At 36.8% G+C, this 21366-nt stretch overlaps 1 protein-coding gene and 1 long non-coding RNA gene across 2 annotated transcripts in view; one reads left to right on the top strand and one right to left on the bottom strand.

Annotated features, from left to right (window-relative positions):
- LOC112654910 (uncharacterized) overlaps positions 1–3286 on the top strand; it is a 42004-nt gene extending 38718 nt beyond the window's left edge. Inside the window, exons 4-5 of the long non-coding RNA XR_003133465.3 lie at positions 252–341; positions 2098–3286. This is a non-coding gene — a long non-coding RNA (uncharacterized LOC112654910). The remainder of the gene's footprint in view (positions 1–251; positions 342–2097) is intronic.
- Positions 226–3630, bottom strand: LOC112654890 (E3 ubiquitin-protein ligase RLIM-like). Its single transcript, XM_025439563.3, has 2 exons — positions 3163–3630; positions 226–1859 (listed from the first exon to the last, which is right to left on the bottom strand). The coding sequence occupies exons 1-2, from the start codon at positions 3404–3406 to the stop codon at positions 226–228; spliced, it is 1878 nt and encodes a 625-aa protein (XP_025295348.1). The 5' UTR covers positions 3407–3630.
- Positions 3631–21366: the final 17736 nt, after the last annotated feature.

The following is a 21366-nucleotide window of genomic DNA, read 5'->3' as shown; positions in this document are numbered from 1 at the left end:
TATTGTTTCGTTTTTAAACATATCCTTTTATTCTGGAAGAGAAATTGGAGAAAGTCCAGTCATTCCTTCAGGAACCAATGAGTCAGTTCAGATTGTTACATTGGGACTCGATTTTAAATTAGATTCAGATTGTTATATTTAAGAATCATTCCAAAAGTGGACATTAGGCAGGTGACTACAGTTTGTCCATCACTATAACAGTTTATATAGATAAGGATTCAGATCTCAATTAGAATTTTCTTTTTCACCAGAACCCACTACTTGCCCACGACAGATAGGACAGGTGGAGTTCTCTGACAGCCAGTGATCGATACAGTGGACATGGAATTCATGGGAGCAAGGTAGGATGCGAAGTCTGTTGCCTTCTGTGTACTCTGTGATGCAAATGCTACAGGCTTTTAATGCACCACTTCCACCAAAAGATCTTACAGCCAGGTTGTCAATTTGTGCTTTGGTGAGTCCTGTAGGTTGGTCGTGATTGTCTTCATTCAAGACGAAAAAGTGGTCCAGATTAAGAGAGGTCCAAGAGTCACTATCATCAAATGTTATTGAGCTCATAGATGTACTTTCTTGCCTGCTTTCTGATGGTGAGCCTGATGGTGTCCTTATTTCATTACTGCCTTCAAACATTATTGAACTAATTGTTGAATTTTCATCACTGGAGCTGGAACTGAAAATAGGACTAGAATTGAAACTAGACACATAGCTGGAATTTGAACTAGAAATCAATGCAAAATTTGGATGGAAATCAGAACTAGTCCTACCATCAGAATCATCTCTTTCATTTGGTGACTCTGCCCTTTCCATGTTTTGACTTGAGGGTGAGACACTGTACACTAAATCACTGTCACTGTCCATGAAGTCACTTGAGTCACTAAATACTGTCACTGTCTCTGTAAATGTGCTCTGAATTGTAACAGATGTTGTATCATTTAAACCAGTATTTAAAATGCTATGAATGGGAATTCTGATGGTACTGACATAAATTCTTTCTTCTGTCTGCTCAAAATATGGAAACATGTGCCCAAATCCTCCTTGTTCACTTTGTAAAATGACAGTGTTGTTTGGTGTCTCAGATATTAAAGGAGTTCTGCTAGCTCTCTCATCTCTATGAGAATATGCCCCAGGATGAACTTGTCCTACTTCAAGATGAAATGGTATGATTGGATTTATCTGTTCCAATTCCCAAGATTCATCATCACTGGTTGTGTCTGACCAACTTTCTTCTTCAATAGCACTCCTTGTTCCAGACGTTGTAAAAAGGTCACTATTTTGCAGCTCAAGTCCAGTTATTTGCTGTCTTGATGTTGTTACTTGTTGCTGAATTCTAGAAAATATGTCAGCCTCATTTACCTGAAGGTACTCAAACGTCTCAGGTGATATATTCTGATGAAATCTTAGTAAACATTCATTCATTGAATTTGGAGCTGAACTACTTTCAGTTCTTGCTCTGGTTCTCCGATGCTCTGGGCTCCTGCTTCTTGCTCTTCGCCGAACTCTGGTAACTGGGACTTCTATTAATGTTTCAGTTGTACTTTGTTCTGATCTAGGTGGTCTTATAAATGTTGATTCAGATTGTGGATTTTCCACTTGCCTTTGGCTGTTTTCCATATTGTCTCCTCTGGTAAGTCTTGTAGATGGTACATATAGGTTCTCTAGATTTGGGCTCCCATTATCAAGGTTAAAATTTATTTCTGAATTGAATCTGGAATCATCACTGTTTGAATTAATCCAGCTCGATTCTTCCCAAGATTGGTTTTCACTTTCCTCACTTGTCACATTTTCAGTTTGCTCGAAAAAGTTAAGCCATTCTAATAGAGAGTCACTACTAGATACACTGTCAGAAGAATGTCTTCCACCTGTTAACAAAAACGGGGGGGGGGGGCAGAAAGGAACTATCAAAATTAGAACTATCAAGCAAACAAAAAATTAGACTTTTAATACTGAGATGTTTTAAACAGATTTCACATTTATAGAGTTAATATTTTATAAACTACATTTTCTAAATTGACAAGTTTGAGTTCCTTCTGAAAAGAGCTAGCTAATCTTAGATAAATTGAGAGAATTGTTTGTTTGTTTGTTTGTTTGTTTTTTTAGGAATCTGGAGGAAGTTTGTTTTCAATATTTCATCATATTCATGGCCTTGTGTACCACTGTGGGAGGAAAGTCAAGAGACAACATTTTTTTCACTCCACTGTCAAAACACTAATACAATTAAATAAGGTTAAGGTACAGTGCTAGTATTTTATTTTATTTTTTTTTCAGTGCTAGTATTTTAGTTCAATTTACACTACTGCCTAATTCTCATTAGTCTACAACAGTACTTCTAGGCTCTTAAATTATTATGGTAATATACAAAGTTGTTTAAAAATATAACACTATTGTAGTCATTGCCCAAATTTAAATAATATGTATAGGTTTAAAATTTATTTGAATACTTCTTAATGTTACCAAGATTTTGAGGTGACATGAAACTGAAGGTGAGATCAGATGAATAGACTGAACCTGGCATAGTATATATGAGGCCATGCTTAAGAACCAAACTATTATGTATCATCTTCATTTGATAGTAAAATTTTCTACTTCACACTAGGAGAGAAGCAGCAGACCTGATTAGATCAGGGTTTCTCAACCTTAGCACCATTGACATTTTGGTGTTGGATAATTCTTAGTTTTGGGGAGCTATCCTATATTGTGAAGTGTTTGGTAGTATCCTTGGCCTCTGCCCGCTATTTGCCAGTAACACCCACCCATCATTTTTGACAACCAAAAATATCTCCAGATATTGTCAAATGTCCCTTGAGGGGTGGGAGCAAAATTACCCCCAGTTGAATAGAATATATTTGTTCACTGGTGAAGAAGTCTATGTCTTTATAGAAAAAATAGCTCAGGAAGTAGGAGGAACTTTTAGTTGAGGTGGAAAACCAAGAAAAATATCAATAGCCTATTTCACACTTGTTTCTCAATTAAAGTGACTCAAATGTGAATTGGGGGAAAAACATATTTTTCCATTCTCACCAAAAATCAAGTAAATGCCAGTTCTTTTTAATGAGAAGTTACTTGCTACCAAATTAAAGTATTTGATACTTTACTTGCTACCAAATAAAGTATTATGAAGTTCCTTACCCATCCCATTCTATTCTCCCTAAAAATGAAATATACCTCTATTTTCATCTGAATTTTGTGCTACGTTGTCTTTAATTCGTTGAAGTCTCCTCAGCAACTCTTCTAATGTAGTTTCACCTGGGATGCCTAGCAAATTGTTATCCCTCATAAGCTTGTAATCTTCTTCACTCAGATTATTTACAAATTGATAGAAATCTTCTTCCCGGAGCAATCGGGTCATCTGCCTTCTGCGCCGGGCAGCAGATTCATCTTCTTCATCATCGGAACCTGAATTTTCCATCTTGATGAACAAGTGGAAAGATACCTGACTTTTATGGCATGATGTTGAAAAACAATAACTGGATCTTACATATGGTTACATATGAATACATAATATGAATAATATGAAATACATAATATGAAATACAATAACTGGATTCTCTTTCTGTTATGGTTACCGTGTCAGGACCCGCCCGACATGGTTGGATCTGCCTCCGCTCAGGCTTCTCCTGCAGCCCTGGCTGCAGTCCTATAGCTTCTGCTAAGCCTTAGTTGAGAACCGCCCTTATATGAGAAGTTGCTAGGCACCGTTGCCTGTTGCCTAGGTATCTATTATGTACGTCATTGTTACCAACTGGGGACCGTGATCAGGGTAGGTTTCACCGCTTTCCAAACCAGTAGATACTGCGGAGGCTCACTGTGTGCCTAGCACTTCCCTTCACCTCCTTTTATCTGCATGAGCCTGTTCTCCGGCTTTCGGGGAAGCTTTTCCAGGCTTTGCTATGCGCTAGTTATTTGTATGTCAAGTTAAAGAACCCGAATGCAGCTAGTTATATTACATATGACTGCCTTCTTCAAAATGCCACGCCAAAGTCATGCTAGTCAAATGCAGCAGTTCTCATTTTCAGGTGCCCAAGGAGCTCTCTCTTTTTTCCTCATGAATTCCTCAAATCATAGATACTCACTAAGAAAGCCCACGGTTTTTGATAATTTGCGAAAGCCATAGCTGAATTTCTGTAGTTGGCTCTTTTATTATTATCTATTATTTTTTTTATCCTTTTCATTCTTAATGGCTTCATCTTGAATTACACAGTCTCTCAAGCTTCCGTTAAAACAAAACAAAACAAAACAAAAACAAATCTGAGTAAAAACTTTGGCAGGTTTTCTGGTCAGTTCCTTAAGGAATTCTCCACAAAAGCATTGTTTCATTTTTGTTCTCCTTTCTCATACATGAGAATTATATTTATATTATAAAGAAATACTATGAACAAATATTATGAGAAGTATATTTATATTATAAATATTTATATTGTTTATCTAGCCATAACATCACAGGTACTTTTAAAACAGATCTATAATAGGTATTTTGCCTTCAATCATGTATACTGATTTTGCTGATTCTGTTCCATATGTGTTAGTCCAGCCAGGATGGTGTGGTGAGAATCATGCTCATTTGCAGTGCTATTTGAAGGAGACCTCTAAGAGCTTTTGGACTAATTAATCTTACCAGACCCATTTAACGTTTGTTTTGGAATCTTTCATTCAAGTTGTTCATGTAAAGATAAGATTTGGCTATGGAATTTGAAACATTATACAATTGAACTTATTTATAATGAATCTGTCCAGCATAAACTGAATCAGTTAATATCTACTAGAGATTTGTCAAATATTGCAGAAGTCTGTTCTCCCACATTATTTATATTCCAGGTGATGGAAGCATCACATAGAAACTGAAAATATAATATATTATATGTGATAAAAGATTTATATCTATAATATTATATAAGTACAAGGGAACTGTGTGATTAATGGGAGTTGGGAAATATTTCACAGAGATGGTACATTTAAATCTGGATCTTTAAATATAATTATGAGTTTCTATTGGTGGAAAGTGGCAGTCGGGTATGTGTTGGTGAAGAGAGTATGTCAGGCTGAAGGAATATATTTGAAAGACCTTGGCTTCTTTGGGGAACTGTGGCCACAATTTTGGTGTTGGGGTGGAAATGACATGAAATCTATCCTAGAAGGACTAATTGACACAGAATAGAAATTGAGTTTTGAGTTCTTCCTGTAAGAAATAGGGCACAGGTTAAGATGTTTTATTATTTTTTGGGAACAGTGGATTTTTTTTGTCTGCTTAGTGTCCACTTAACATACTTATGACAATAGCAACTTGATTTTCTTGAAGGAGAAACCCACTCTTCAATCTTGTCCATTTGGTTTAGGTTTAGCTGAATTTACTGCCACAGATAAAGGAAAGGACACCTGTTGCAGCCATGTCTAATCAGCCCATCTCAAATTGTTGGTCACAGTAGCTGTTTTCAGCATGGGCATGTGGCCAAAAGTGTATTTAAAAGTTAAATTTGGGGTGCTTGGGTGGTGTAGTTGGTTGCACATTTGACCCTCGGTTTTGGCTGAGGTCATGATCTCAGGGTTGTCAGATCAAAACCTGTGTTGATGCAGGGCTCCCTGGTCAGCAAGGAGTCTTCTTGGGTTTCTCTCTCACTCTCTCTCTGTTCCTCCCCCTACCCCATGCTTTGTCTTTCTCAAATAAATAAATAAATAAATAAGTCTTTAAAAAATTTTAAAAAGTTAAATCTGAGATGTTACCTTTAACTGTTGAAAATGAAAAATTATTTTTTGTTGTGGTTGCTAAGCTAGTAGGATTTCAACCTAAAGACGCCTGTGCCTATCTTGTATACCAGAGAATGAGGAAAATCAACATAAAGAGATAGAGTAAAGTAGAGAAAAGGCCAGATACCTAAGAAAAAAATTGAAAAATACCTGAAGCTAGATGTGCCTTAGGATTTTTAAATCTGTAAACCAATGTATTTCTTTTTTTTTAATGTAAAGCTTGTGTAGGATTTATGTCACTTATAATTAGATGGTTCCTAATAGTTGCAACAAGAGAGTTATATGATCAGTAATCTAGTCAGATGTCAAAAAGTAATTTTTAATAAATTTGCCACATAAAACTTATTTGCTATTGTCCATTTTATCATTTCTATAAGTTTAATTGGATTTAGACTTTTATGAAAAAAATAAGAATACAGATTTTTCTGTCATTTATTTAATAAGTATTTGGCACTGAAATTGTAAATAATTAAGTTGAAATAAATGAGCAGTTATTTTCATTTGATTATGAATCAAATCTGGTTAGGCATATAATGTTTATCTTTTAGATAAATTCCCTACTTCTCTGTATCATTAGATCCTTTTAAAGTGTCCCTCTTTTCGTATGTGTTTCACATATTATACAATGAATTCTGATACCTTGGCTCAATAATGCTCATTTAATTGTCAAATGAAGAGAAAATATCCTGAAGTAAATTACCACTGAACATTTGGTTTATATTAAGAAACGAAATGGTTCTGGTGGGAACTAAAATGTCTTTCACTGAGACCTTAATAAAGAGTGAGATAATGTTTTGTGACCAATTAGCTCCCTGGTGGGATTTTTAGGATGCTTAAGTTTAGCAAAGTCTTAATTAGTATGAATAGGTGTATGCTTGTGTGTGCACATACACATATAGGTGTGATGTGTTTGAAAAGTTTAAACAGTTGTTTGGTTAGGTAGTTTCTGGGTATTAGTAATAGGTCTATTTCACTTAAGTTTTGAAATTTCCTTTGCAATGTGAATGTATTTCATCTCAAACATTGAGTTCCTACAGCATTACCATTATTGTCTGCTTTGAAGTCTTGTTTTTAGTATTTGTTATCAAACATCACAATTGGTGTTTCCCAAACTATTTGAATTCAGTGTATTTAAAAGCAATATACTTGAAGCAATTCAGTAAAAATGAAAGAGTATTAGGTTGAGAATTTAGAGACCTAGATTGAAGACCAATCATTAATTTGTTATTTGATCAATCATTTAAACTCTCTAGACTCCAATTTCTGAGACTCTAATATGAGAAAGTGGAATCTATTTTTCAAAGTTTGATTTAGCCAGTTGCTTAGACAGAAAATTGGGCAGTGGGAATTGAAAAGAATACCTGAAGCATAGTGCTGGATTGGCAACCATGAAGCCAAGAGGAAAGGTTGAGTGGGGATTAAGTTAGTGCAGCAAAGCTGAGCTAACAGAGAAGCAAGGGAGTCAGAGCAGGTCCAAATTCCAATATCAAGCTAGGAATAACTATCTCCCAGAACATTAATTCAAAACCAATAAGTTGAAACGGAGTGTTGAGCCATAGAAGGCAATTCCAGAAGATTCAGAGCATAGCCAGGGCAAGGTTATGACAAGGTTGGCAATCAAAGCTGTGAGGTAGCAGCATATGTGTATGACTTTGATTTTAGCTTGCTAAGTTAAAATATTTATACCTTGGATCTCTGAAGGTTAGTCCTCAGGTGTCTTAATATCTTTGTTTCTAAGACTTTTGAGATAGATGACCTCAATTTTTTTTTATTTCACAACTTTATGAATGAGAATATAATGGCAACAAATTTTAATTTTTAAGACACCAGGAGAATGTTTTAATTAAATTTTAGAAGGTAGTTATAGTACAATATAAGCATAAGTGAAAAGATACAGCATGTTATTAGTACTTATAAAGTTACAGATTAATTGCTTCTTAACATTTTTCATATTTAAATTCAGAAATAAAGATGATCAGATTTACCATTTTGCGGGTGAGGGGAAAAATAAAGGCATATTTATCATCTGCTATATGTGCTCACTGTATGCTTTGTTATAATACATGCAAGGCCTAGGTGACTGGAAGTACAATTGTTAGACTTTTTAGTAAACTGGATATCCATTAGCTTCTTTGCAGCATGTCATCCTTACATAGGAGCAATCAGGAAATAACATGAAATAGCCAAGCATTCTACACTGGGAAATAACACCTTAGTAGCCAACCAGCATTACTCAGCTGCTATACAACTGTGTCTAGTGCACAAAAATGCATGAAAGATTAGAACTGTGTTTGATAATCCTTTAAAAATCAGTTCTTTTCACTTGAAGTGTTTTTTTAAGATATTATTTATTTGAGAGAGAGAGAGAGAGAGGGTGCATTAGTGGGGGAGGGGCACAGGGAGAGGGAGAGAATCTCAAGCAGACTCCCTTCTGAGAGGGGAGACAGAGGTGGGGCTCCATCCCAGGATCCTGAGATCATGACCTGAGCTGAAATTAAGAATTGGCTGCTTAACTGACTGAGCCACCCAGATGCCCCTGGTAGCTCTCTCTCTCTCTCTCTCTCTCTCTCGTAGGTCTTTCTTTGAAAAGGATGATGGCAATGATGAGTCAATCACTAGATAGTTTTTAACTACTCAACAAGAAAAGGCTTCATCTATTTTCTTAAATCAGGAGGCCACAAATTAGATTAACAATCTGCTTATAAAAAACAAAAACAAAAGCAAAAAATCAAAACAAAACAAAAAACAATCTGCTTATAGAGCAGCGCTGGTGGTGCAGCGGTTTGGCGCCACCTGCAGCCCGGGGTGTGATCCTGGAGACCTGGGATCGAGTCCCAAGTTAGGCTCCCTGCGTGGAGCCTGCTTCTCCCTCTGCCTGTGTCTCTGCCTCTGTGTGTGTGTGTGTGTGTGTGTGTGTGTGTGTGTGATGAATAAATAAAATCTTTTTAAAAAACCAATCTGCTTACATTCAAGCACAAAGTCAGCGGTATATAAGGAAAAATATAACTTTACCTGAAATATCCAAATCAATGATAACTTCAGTTGCTCACTTCACTAACTTATAAGATATTTGAATAACAGCAAGGGCAAAAAGAAGCATACCACTTGAGGTAAAACTTAAAACAGGTAGAAAGTTAGGCAACATGTTAAAGAATGAACTTTTCAAGCTCTACTGGCTTGTTCTAAGGACTGTTTGATCAACTGAGTGTGTTGTTGCCCTTCCCTCCTCTTCCATGAGTCCTCAGTTAGGTTGCTTCCTGACTCATAACCTTAAGAGGGCACCACTCCTTCCTCTTCTGGAAATCTGAGGAGATCTTTAAATTGCAGTCTAAACTTGGATTTCCTTTCTGGTGGAAGGCTTCTGGATCTAGACTTGGACCTAGTTGGGGAGGAAGAACTGGAAACTGAGGGTGACTTGTACTTGGATCATTGGGTAGACCTGGATGTAGAAGTTGATGGTGAGCTACTGTAAGAGTGAGAGCAAGACTTTATGTGGCTGAAGCCAGATCTGCCCTGAAATCAGGATCAGCTTCTACTGTTGGAACGGTATTGATGCTTGGGGCTTTGGCTCTGGCATTTACACCTGTGGAGAGAAGCTCTCTGGCAGCAGTGGTCATGATGGGAACCTAGTGCTGACCATCATGTGCCACCTGTATCTGCAGTTCTTGGCCATCCAGCATGATACTGTGAAGGGCATCCATGGTAATGTGGCACTTGTGGAAGCGGGCGAAGGCAAAGTCACATGACTCTAGTGAAAACAGCCCTGTGGGATGTACACATTGCCAATGCACCCGTACTTCTCAAAGACTTGCCACAAGATGTTGGCTGAGGTATGGTAAGTCAGATTGTTCACCTTCAGAATGATTAAGCCCTCCACATTGGAAGAAGAGTGACTATAACTCATAGCCTTTGAGAGCTCCACCTGGGCACTGCAAACTGAGCCTTAGAAATTGAAAATGAGGGAAGACTACAAGTTGGCCCCAGGCAACTGCAACAGTTTTCTCAAGTTAGTTCTGCTTGAGGCTCCTTTTGTGTGTGTGTCACTTGCCTACTGCGCGTAGGTGCTTAAAAATGCTTAGAATGTTTGACACAGCTCTGCCTATCTCCAGAGCTGAGACTGCCTGAGAAACAGCTCCTTACCAATTTTTTTCAAGTTTTTATTTTCATTTTATTTTAATATGTATATATACATACATAAATATATATATATATATGAGTTCAATTTGCCAACATATAGCATAACACCCAGTGCTCACCCAAGTGCCCCCCTCAGTGCCTGTCACCAAGTCACCCCAACCCCCCGCCCACCTCCCTTTCCACTACTCCTTGTTTGCTTCCCAGAGTTAGGTGTCTCTCATGTTTTGTCACCCTCACTGATATTTTCACTCATTTTCTTTTTTAAAAATGAATGTTCAGGACTATAACATATCATTTTGTGAGATTTTCAGTATATTTCTTAATACTCGGTTGTAATTAAAGATACAAGTATATAGTAGATATAATTATGTGATATGAAATGCATTGCAATGCTGACTCATATAGGCTATAAATATTTGTCTACTTAGAGACAAAAACAAAGAAAAAAAATACCAATCAAATCATTAACAGATAAGATGATTCATTTGTAATAACAGGCAAAGAGAGATTGAGAACTACTTGCAGGGTGTGAACTGCAATCAGAGTGGTCCTGGCACAAAAACAGACACATAGATCAATGGAACAGAATAAAGAATCCAGAAGTGGACCCTCAACTTTATGGCCAACTAATATTCGATAAAGGAGGAAAGACTATCCACTGGAAGAAAGACAGTCTCTTCAATAAATGGTGCTGGGAAAATTGGACATCCACATGCAGAAGAATGAAACTAGACCACTCTCTTTCACCATACACAAAGATAAACTCAAAATGGATGAAAGATCTAAATGTGAGACAAGATTCCATTAAAATCCTAGAGGAGAACACAGGCAACACCCTTTTTGACCTTGGTCACAGCAACTTCTTGCAAGACACGTCCACAAAGGCAAATAAACAAAAGCAAAAATGAACTATTGGGACTCCATCAAGATAAGAAGCTTTTGCACACCAAAGGATACAGTCAACGAATCCAAAAGACAACCTACAGAATGGGAGAAGATATTTGCAAAAGACGTATCAGATAAAGGGCTAGTTTCCAAGATCTATAAAGAACTTATTAAACTCAACACCAAAGAAACAAACAATCCAATCATGAAATGGGCAAAAGACATGAACAGAAATCTCACAGAGGAAGACATAGACATGGCCAACATGCACATGAGAAAATGCTCTGCATCACTTGCCATCAGGGAAATACAAATCAAAACCACAATGAGATCCCACCTCACACCAGTGAGAATGGGGAAAATTAAGGCAGGAAACCATAAATGTTGGAGAGGATGCGGAGAAAGGGGACCCCTCTTACACTGTTGGTGGGAATGTGAACTGGTGCAGCCACTCTGGAAAACTGTGTGGAGGTTCCTCAAAGAGTTAAAAATAGACCTGCCCTACGACCCAGCAATTGCACTGCTGAGGATTTACTCCAAAGATACAGATGCAATGAAACGCCGGGACACCTGCACCCCGATGTTTATAGCAGCAATGACCACGATAGCCAAACTGTGGAAGGAGCCTCGGTGTCCAACGAAAGATGAATGGATAAAGAAGATGTGGTTTATGTATACAATGGAATATTACTCAGCTATTAGAAATGACAAATACCCACCTTTTGCTTCGACGTGGATGGAACTGGAGGGTATTATGCTGAGTGAAGACAATCGGAGAAGGACAAACATTATATGGTCTCATTCATTTGGGGAATATAAATAATAGTGAAAGGGAATAGAGGGGAAGGGAGAATAAATGGGTAGGAAATATCAGAAAGGGAGACAGACCATGAAGACTCCTAATTCTGGGAAATGAACTAGGGGTGGTGGAAGGGGAGGAGGGCAGGGGGTGGGGGTGACTGGGTGACGGGCACTGAGGGGGGCACTTGACGGGATGAGCACTGGGTGTTATTCTGTATGTTGGCAAATTGAATACCAATAAAAAATAAATTTATTATTAAAAAAAAGAAACTTAATATAGGGGGCGCCTGCTTGGCTCAGTAGTTGAACATCTGCCTTTGGCTCGAGTTGTAATCCTGGGGTCCTGGGATGGAGTCCTGCATCAGACTCCCTGCAGGGAGCCTGCTTCTCCCTCTGCCTATGTCTCTGCCTCTCTCTGTGTCTCTCATGAAATAAACAAGTGAAATCTTAAAAAAAAAAAAAAAAACTCAACGTAGGCCTCCTTTTCTGCTTGAAAAATATAATTAAATGAGTCAAAGACATTATGATCTGTGATTCCAAATTACATAATTGAACCTAACCCAGCTTATTGGAATTTATGGCTTCCTCATTAACTGACCCAATATACTGTCCGATAGAGTAAGTTCCTTTAATGGGACTTTCATTTTAAAAATAGTTTTTAGAACTAATAATTATATTTCACCAAATTATTAAAAAGACATTTTTACATGGATCATATCCATTGCACTCCAATAAATGATCCATAATCACATACTCCATAATCACAGGGAGTAGAAAATAATATTTTATTAAGTATTTCTCATCTTCAGTGAATATTGTGTGCTCTTTGCAAGCCACGACATATTTTGCACATTGTTATTTCATAGATATGTGCTCTAGTTATCTATTGTTGCGTAACAACCTACATTGAAACTTAGTAGCTGAAACCATTGATATATCATTATTTTATCACATAATTCTAAAGTACTAGAATTCTGACACAGGATAGTAGGGCTTGTTTCTTTTCCATTATATCAGCTGAATTAGCTAGGGTGACTGGGATAGCTTCTCTGGAACTACTGAATATCGGCTGGTTCCAAACACCTTCCACTGCCACCCACCCCCTTCAACTTTGGCTCCTTTTCTGGAGCCACTCCATGTAGTTAGACTAGCAGATTTCTAGTCTTACAACTCAGGTTTATAAGAAACCATAGTAGAAGCACCGGTCCTCTTAAAGTCTAGGTCCAGGGCAGTATATAGTATCAGTTTTGCATTACTTCTAGGATATTCTATTGGTCAAAGCAACTATAGGCCAGACAGGCTTCAAAGAAAAAGAAAAAGAATCTCTCACTGAAAGAAGTGTGAAGGATTTACAGCTATCTTTAATCTACCATAGTCAATCCTCTGGACAGATATTTATATTTGTCTCACATGAAAAAATACTCCCCTCCTTTCAAGACCATCAAAATATGAACATCCAGGACCTTGTCATCTTAATTAGGTCTAGGTTAGAAGAGACTCTTTAGGTACAATTTTTTGAGTTTATTCCTCTCAATCAAACCTGTGAAATAAAGAGGCACGTTATCTGCCTTCCTCCCATGTAACATACACTTTTGACCTAGACATAAGATAGCCTTAATGTATAATTCTGCTTAATAGGAGCATTAGTCCACAGTAATTCCAAAATTCACTGGGAACATGTTTTCAGGTCTTTGATTAAGGCCTAGGACCATTCCCTGAGTCATCAACTGGTCCTTTGGTATCTTAGTTCAGCCTTCTGGTCATCCTATCACCCTTCAAATAGTCCATGTTTGTAGCATAGTAGCTTTCTTAGTGTGTTCCTGTGTGTACAAGGTTGAGAGTACCACTAACTTTTCTCATTCTGAACTATATCTGTTCTTTTTAGTCTAAGCTCACGGTGCTTCCAATGGCACAAATCCTCTGTCAGGTTGCATATGATTCTTACTGAGTGTTCACTCCATTAAACAAAATCCACACCCACATTTCTTTCTGAGACAAGCTCTTATCTGCCTTTGGCCATGTGAGGCTGATGTGGGTTGCCTAAGCAAAGAGTCAGTGAGGAACGTTCTGAAATCTTTCTGAGATCTTTAAAGAGAGATTCGATAGCTATATTCTTTTCTTCTTTACACTGAGAATGTGTTTTACTGTCCAGGTTTTGTTCTTTGCTCTGAGGCCATTGTTTACCTTTGGATCTTTTCTTAGATGGAAAGGCTGTCCTGGGCAGCCTATTTTTGTCAAATTTTTGTTCTAAAACCAAACAATTTCTTCTTTCATTCTTCTTCTCTTTTCTCATATATGATTAGATGCATTTAAAGAAGCCAATTGAATTTTCTTTTTACTCTTTCTAGACATATCCTTGGCCAGATTTATGAATTAGGTACACTTGCTATTTTCCACAATATTCCAGGTGATAGTTTTGCTAATCATTTTGTAGTAGATAATTTAGGTAGCCAGTTCTCCAGTACTTTATTTCAGCTCTTTTGAATTTTGACAAGTATGCCATGGCCTACTAAGGGACACACAATAAGCAATTTTTTAGTTCAAGCTCCTTATCACTTTCTCAGTAAAAATATTTCAGCTCTTTCTCAATTAGAAACATTTTAGCTCTTAGTTACATGACTTTGCTTAAGAGAAACCATTCTAAGGTAAAGGTGAATTGATGGACCTTTTGTCCCAATTAACAAAAATACATGTATATGTGTCAGAAGTCTTAAAAATTATATGGGCTTTTATCCATTTAAAGAAATATGCCTTTGTATAAATTAGTTTTATGAGAATAAATAATATATTTTTCATGAAACTCAGATTTGACTTATGTCAGAGTAAACAGCACTTAACCAGCATTTGGGGACTTATATTCCTATCCTGGCTTCACTACAAATAAGCCACAATATCTGATACAATCAGCCCCTGGGATTAGGTTTTAATCTTTCTTAAATGAGGGAGTTAGGCCAGTTGATCTTTGTTCTATCGCAGCTTTAAAACATCACCTAAAATTGTCGAAGTGTTCTTTTTTTAAAACTTTGACAAAAATTCAAACAAATTTGGGGCATCTGGATGTCTCAGTCACCTAAGCATCTGCCTCTGGCTCAGGTTATGATCCTGGGGTCCTGGGATGGAGCCTCACATTGGGCTCCCTGATCAGTGGAGAGCCTGCTTCTCCTTCTCCCTCAGTCCCTTTGCCCTGCTTGTGCTCTCTCCCACACACACACACTCTCTTACGTAAATAAATAAAATCTTTAAAAATTCTAAAATTTATTGAAACTAATATTACAATTAAAATACTAAAATTTCTTTTCAAAATGATAGTTTGCAGGCTGTGCTGGATTCAATTCTCTGGTAACAATTTATTCATTTAAAATCATTATCCCTATATGAGTTGGATCAAGTAAAGAATGACTTCAGAAACTTTAGATGTTTGTTTTCTAAGGCATAGCTCTCTAATTTGAAAATCAGGAAACATATGTTCCTGTTTTACTGTGCCCTTTCATTGTCTATAATTTGGGGCAATAATTCTTTTTTCTTTTTTTTAAATTTTTTTAATTGGAGTTCAATTTGCCAACATATAGCAAAACACCCAGTGCTCATCCCGCCAAGTATGGGGCAATAATTCTTAACAAATTCTAACACCATTGTAGTTAACAGGGTCTAATACTTTGTGAGGTGATTTGAGAATTTCTAAATTCAGAATCAACTTTGGCCTTACAATTCAAATAATTTGAAGTCCAATAGAAACTTTTCTCCATGGAGTTTCTCCTCCTTGCTCAATATTCCTATTTCCTTATTGTCCACAAATATCTCTAGACTTACTACTACAGACCTTTTCTACATGCCATATGTTTCTCAATTTATTTATCCTAATGAAAGCATTAAGATGAATTGGTTAAATATACTGAGTGGCTGCTCTAAACCTTTCTTCTTGATATAAAGTATTATAAACCTGAGCTACCACAAGAAAGCTGTACTGTATAGAGGCTTACCAAGTAGATAGATCTCCTGGCATAAAATGTGTGGATCCAAATGTATAAGTAATGGAAATCCATTTTAAAGCAATGTTTATAAATATAGCTCAATAAATTAATTTTTTGAGTTTCATTCCCAAATTTCTTGATTTCAGAGTTGTAAACCAGGATTCTAAAACCAATAACCTCTGAGTTTAGTGGCTAATAAGTAATATAGCCTAAAAAGCCTATATGTAATCCTGGAAAATGGTGACTCAGTCAAGGTCTTTTCACTTTCTAGCCCTGTGTGAGAGGCTGGTTTAGCCTTTCCCAGTCAAAGCTCCCTTATTGTCTTGTTGCCATCCTGAAACTGTAATACTCAGCATAAACTGAGTGGAAGATATTATCTTAAGGCAGGGCTGTGATTCGCTTGAGTCAAGGCCCTGAAAAAAAAAACTATGTTTCACAATGGAATATTGTTCATCCTTAAAAAAGGAAATCCTGCCCTTTGCAACAATATGTATGAATCTGGAAGATAATATGTTAAGTCAAATAAGCCAGTCACAGAGGGACAAATACTACATTCCACTTACATGAGCTACCCCAAATAGTCAAACTTAGAGAATAGAATAATGGTTGCTAGGGGCTGGGTAGAGGAAAGGGGAAAAAGGGAGTTCAATAGGTACAAAGTTTCAGTTATGCAGGGTGAATAAGTTCTAGAGATATCTCTGTTGTATAACACAGTGCCTATATTTAACACTACTGTATTGTATACTTAGAACTATATTAAGTTGGTAGATCTCATATTAAGTTATCTTATCACAAAACAAAATGAAACAGAACAAAAAGCCCTAAAGAGACTCAAGGAAACTTTTAGGAGTGAGGTATATGTTTATTACGTTCATTGTTATAATGATTTCATTTGTTTTGTCTTGTTTTCCTCCTTGAAGTCCCATGTTCTTTTTTTTTTTAAATACTTCATTTATGTGAGACAGAGAGAGAGGCAGAGACATAGACAGAGGGAGAAGCAGACTCCCTGTGAGGAGCCTGATGTGATACTTGATCCCAGGACCCTGGGATCAGGTCCTGAGTCAAAGGCAGACGCTCAACTGCTGAACCACCCAAGCGTCCCAAAGTCCCATGTTCTTATTGAATGAACTGTCTACCTCTAAGTCAACTGTGTTTGTGGTTTTATTTTAAAGCGTTGTTGAGTGAAGAAAACTTTCAGATTAAATCTGGTGAGTGGCATTATAATAATGCAATCTGGAGGGTCTTTTGTTTGTTTGTTTGTTTGTTTTTTTAAATTATTTATTTATTTATTTATGATAGTCACACAGAGAGAGAGAGAGAGAGGCAGAGACACAGGCAGAGGGAGAAGCAGGCTCCATGCACCGGGAGCCCGACGTGGGATTCGATCCCAGGTCTCCAGGATCGCGCCCTGGGCCAAAGGCAGGCGCCAAACCGCTGCGCCACCCAGGGATCCCTGGAGGGTCTTTTGTAGCCATTGCTGAATCCTTCTGATTTTTTTCAGGTTTGTATTTTCTACATTGATCTTCAAGCTGAAATGAAGATTTAAGCCTTGCCTTACTGGCTTCTATTGGTCAATAAGATGAATTTGCTCATTTATCAGCATCAGCTCCATGGCCAGAGTTGATTTTGATCTCATGTGCCTTAATTTTGAAGTAAAGCTTATGACTTATTCTGTCTATTGTCATCTCTCTAGAGCCTTACCAGAAAAAAAAATAAATCTCATCCACTAAGGCAGAAAAATGGATTGGATTCTCCCATTTGATGTTTTATACATTGATATTCCTTGTTGTCCTAATTTTTTCTTACCGAGAAACTTGATATAAAGCAAAAAGTAGAGTCCCAATTTAGTTCAGAGTGTGATCAAAATAGCATGGAACTGACATCTGTGTTCTCAGGTCTGATTCAATGATCAGTTGTGTAATCATGGGAGAGGTGCTTTACTCTTCTAGGTCTCAGATGCTACATCAATAAAATATGAGAATTGAACTATTTTATATTTAATATTACATTCAACTTCTAATATTCTTAATTAGGAGCTGAATTGAAGGTTATGGAAGACTTTTTCTTCCAGTCAATACCCTATAATATGAATGATGAAAAAGGAGGTGATGTTACATTATAAAATGATTTTTATTTCCAGATAAAAAGGTGTTTACTCATTCTGTTCAAACACTGTTCTCTTACCTGATTTTAAAAATAAATAAATAAAGCATGCTGAGCAATAGGTCATTAAACTTCTGATTTTTCCTTTACCTGTAGAGAAAAGTAGTTTCTTAAAGCTTGTTCATCCTCCCTGGTCAGCTGAACCAACTCAATTTATTATCTCTTTTAGCTTAGCACCAACATTTTATTGCAGTGACTGTGATGATCACAGTGTCAAAAGTTTGACTGATGCCCTCATTATAAAGGATGGTGTAAATATCCACCAAAAGTTAAAAATGATGAAAAGAAACTCTTTGTGCCACTTGGCATCAAAAAACCTTAAGAGCAGATAAAGTACTGAGGTCAGGAAAAAAATAGCAGTAAGAAGGGGAAGAGAATGGAGAGTAATGAGAGATGAGAGATCCTCAGGAATGCAATAGGATTCTTGCTTTTTAAAATAACTTAACATGAAAGAGAAAATAATTCCTAGCCCACTATACTTAACTGTTTTTCCATTTTCCTGATTACTTAGAACTAGTAAGTTTGTATTAACAACTTTTAAAAAGATTTTATTTATTTATTTATGAGAGACACAGAGAGAGAGGCAGAGACACAGCCAGAGGGAGAAGCAGACTCCCTGCAAGGAGCCCGATGGTGGGACTCAATCCCAGGACCCCAGAATCACACCCTGAACCGAAGGCAGACACTGCCAGTTAGCCACCCAAAATAAAAAGAATAAAAATTATATTCTTTTCAGTAAAATATCTCATTGAAGGGATCTTATTTGGTCATTAAGTATTTTAGGCATTTCAAAAACAAACATATATCATAGCCAGACATGGCTGTTTGAAACTAACCCTAATAAACTGTCAAGAGAGTTTGGTCTGGAGGCTGATGTTTAAACTCACTTTTGCTTTCTTCAGCTTCTCATTTCCCTCAAGAAACTTTCTAAGGGCTGTGAGGCATCCCTCCCTAGAATCTATTCATTTTTTCCAAAATTTCAATTTATTTCTTTATATTCTTGGAGTTTATAATTAAAACCAAGCTCTCCCATGCGGATGGAGTAGCACATTAGTTTTAATGAAAGGCGAAGACCAGTAACTCTTTCTTATTATAGAAAATTGATAATCCTCAAATGCTGTGGGCTTTCCTTTTCTCAATCAATCTCTGGAGGGATGAATGAGAGGTTAAGTAATATTGGAAGATATTGGTGTCTACTTTCCTAAGAAAACAATAAAACAATTTCAGTTGTAGTTGTGCGAAAGTTTTCCCTTCTTCCCTTCTAGGTTCTTTGGCTGGTCTAATTAAATTGATATAAAATAGATTAACAGAAGGAAAACAAACAGAAGTTTAATAACATGTATCCCTCCTATATACATGCGAGAGACTCAGGAAAACTGAGTAACTCCCCCAAATGGCCTAAGTCATCACCTTAAATACCATCTTCAGCTAAAGAGAACAGAAGATGTTTGGGGTGGGGAATCAGTTATAGGAGGTGACCAGGAAAAGCAAGTCAACAGAGGTAAGGTTGTTGTGCAGATTGAAGTCCTGGCCTTCTTACTGGTACTGAGAGGGAGATACCCTTTCAATCTCCAACGGATATTTTCCTTTTATATGTGTATGTTTTTTAGAGAAAGGTAACATCTACTCACTTTTCACAGTTTCACCTGTGTCTGCTGCTTCCTAAAAATAACCAGTTTAAAATAATCCTCATGCCAAAGATACACATTTTGAGGTGGCAAATTCAGCCCTCCTACAATCCTGCCTGTGAAACTTTAAATAAGTTTCACAATCAAGAAACTGAGTTGCCATATCTCATTGAACCAGTCTGTTGGTTCAGAAAATTGGTGAGTTGATTTGAAAAGTTTTGTCTCATTTCAGGAGGTGGTCTTGCAAGTAGGTTTCCAAGGTTAGGCCTATATTGTACAAGCAATCAGATAAATAAGTAGCATTTCTAGATATGCCTGGCTGGCTTGGTTGGGAAAAGCATGCAAACTCTTGATCTCAGGGTTGTGAACTTGAGCCCCATGTTGGGTGTAGAGATTACTTAAAAAAAAAAATCTTAAAAAAGGGCATTTCTATGAAAACAAAAGGAAAACAAAGATTAATGGTTGGAATAAATATAAACCCAGTGCCTGAGTCCTGAAAACTGCCAGTTGAGAGGGTTTCTAGATGTCAGGGTCTAAGCATCTTCAGATGGAGTAATAGCAGGCAATGACAATCAGACAAATTTTCCTGGTTTGCAGTTTGAATGCCTCCGATGAGTCATTGGGTATATCAGTAAACTTTCCGGGTAGCTCATAGAGCAACAGGAATGAAGTAGATTGTCTAAACATGAGCTGTTCTGATTCTCTGAAGTTTCTGTCAAATCATCATGCTTCACTTAGCATGGCTTCGAAAAAGGTTGATTTTAGTTCTCAGTGATTCCAAGTCAAAGGAAGGGGGAAAATTGGAAACATTAGTTTGGAGATTTGCACCCAGATGAGGAAACTACAAGAATTTAGGATCTAGTCCAGTTTACACATAAATACCAAAATCTCAAAGACAATTAACATGACTTGAAGTAACAGGACTAGAATCTAATATCCAAACAAGTATTCTAGTTTCTAGTGAAGCATAATTTTTCTATTTACAATCATGTTCATTTTTACTGAAGATAATTATGGAAAAACTAATTTGTTTGCCAAATAAGTGTAGTCTCAATAGATTTGGCTTGATTATTTACATAATTGCAATAAGCATAGCAAGTGATCATAAAATTGCAGGCTCTTTTAAATCTGCTTTACTGGTACTTTTCATAAAGAATCTCAGATTGGACTTCTAAAAGCCTCTTGAGGTCAGGAAACTGCAATAACTGTAGATGTGGGTGAATTCTTCTTTTCTAGATCCCTCAAATATCCTGGGGTTACTGTACCTGCTAGGAAGTGATTTTCCTTATTCACCTGGTTAGGTTGTTGGGAACCCTGTACGCAAGGTAACAGGCTATTTTTCTGAAGGGGTTTATTGCCTCCATAAAGTCAACCATAGTTCCTTAAAACTGTCAGGCATATCAGATTCTATGCACATCCATAAATTTGATATTCTAGTGCAAAGCCTTGACGATATAACCAGTTTCCAATTGTGTCCTATTACAAGAATAGATTCTTACTGAACTTACATAAATAACTATATTGCTATGAACATAACAGTACTCATGGAGAATTTTCAAATTCTGGTGGGATCACGTAGAGAGAAAAAGATTAATGTTTCATCTTTGTTCACAAAGGTATATCTTACCAAATTGCTCTAAGTCATAGATACCTCAAGAGAAAAGAATGTTTCAAACAAAATGTCATAAAAATGATCATCATCTCATCAGTTCATTCAATCCCATGTAATTAATTCTTGTTCTGTCTGAATCCTTACTCAGTTCCATGGTGTGATCTTAAAGTTATCCTAAACCTATACTCAGAATTTTTTCCATAAATCTCACTGAAGATGAAGCTCTTTTGCGGAAACCTCAGAGTAAAACAACAGTAAATGACAAAAGGCTTAAAAATTGCCATGATTAAAGATCTAATAAGAGTCCATTGTAATGCAGTTGACAAGAAAATTTACCTAATTCTGTGACAACACTTCAAGATAATAACCAGAATTATAAGATGTAACATACCAGAACATAAGGAATTTCTAGGAGTTTCATACAGTTCCT

Source organism: Canis lupus, chromosome X, assembly GCF_003254725.2.
Source record: "Canis lupus dingo isolate Sandy chromosome X, ASM325472v2, whole genome shotgun sequence".
NCBI lineage: Eukaryota > Metazoa > Chordata > Mammalia > Carnivora > Canidae > Canis > Canis lupus.
The sequence above is the reverse complement of the archived record's forward strand: the minus strand, read 5'-3'. Positions and strand labels throughout refer to the sequence as shown.

What these genes read in the sequence shown, in the direction of transcription:
- LOC112654890 (XM_025439563.3), bottom strand. Translation starts at nt 3,406, where the DNA reads ATGGAAAATTCAGGTTCCGATGATGAAGAAGATGAATCTGCTGCCCGG. An exon ending in AAATTCAGATGAAAATAGAG is followed by an intron (nt 1,860 to 3,162) that starts GTATATTTCATT and finishes TTTTGTTAACAG; the next exon opens with GTGGAAGACATTCTTCTGAC.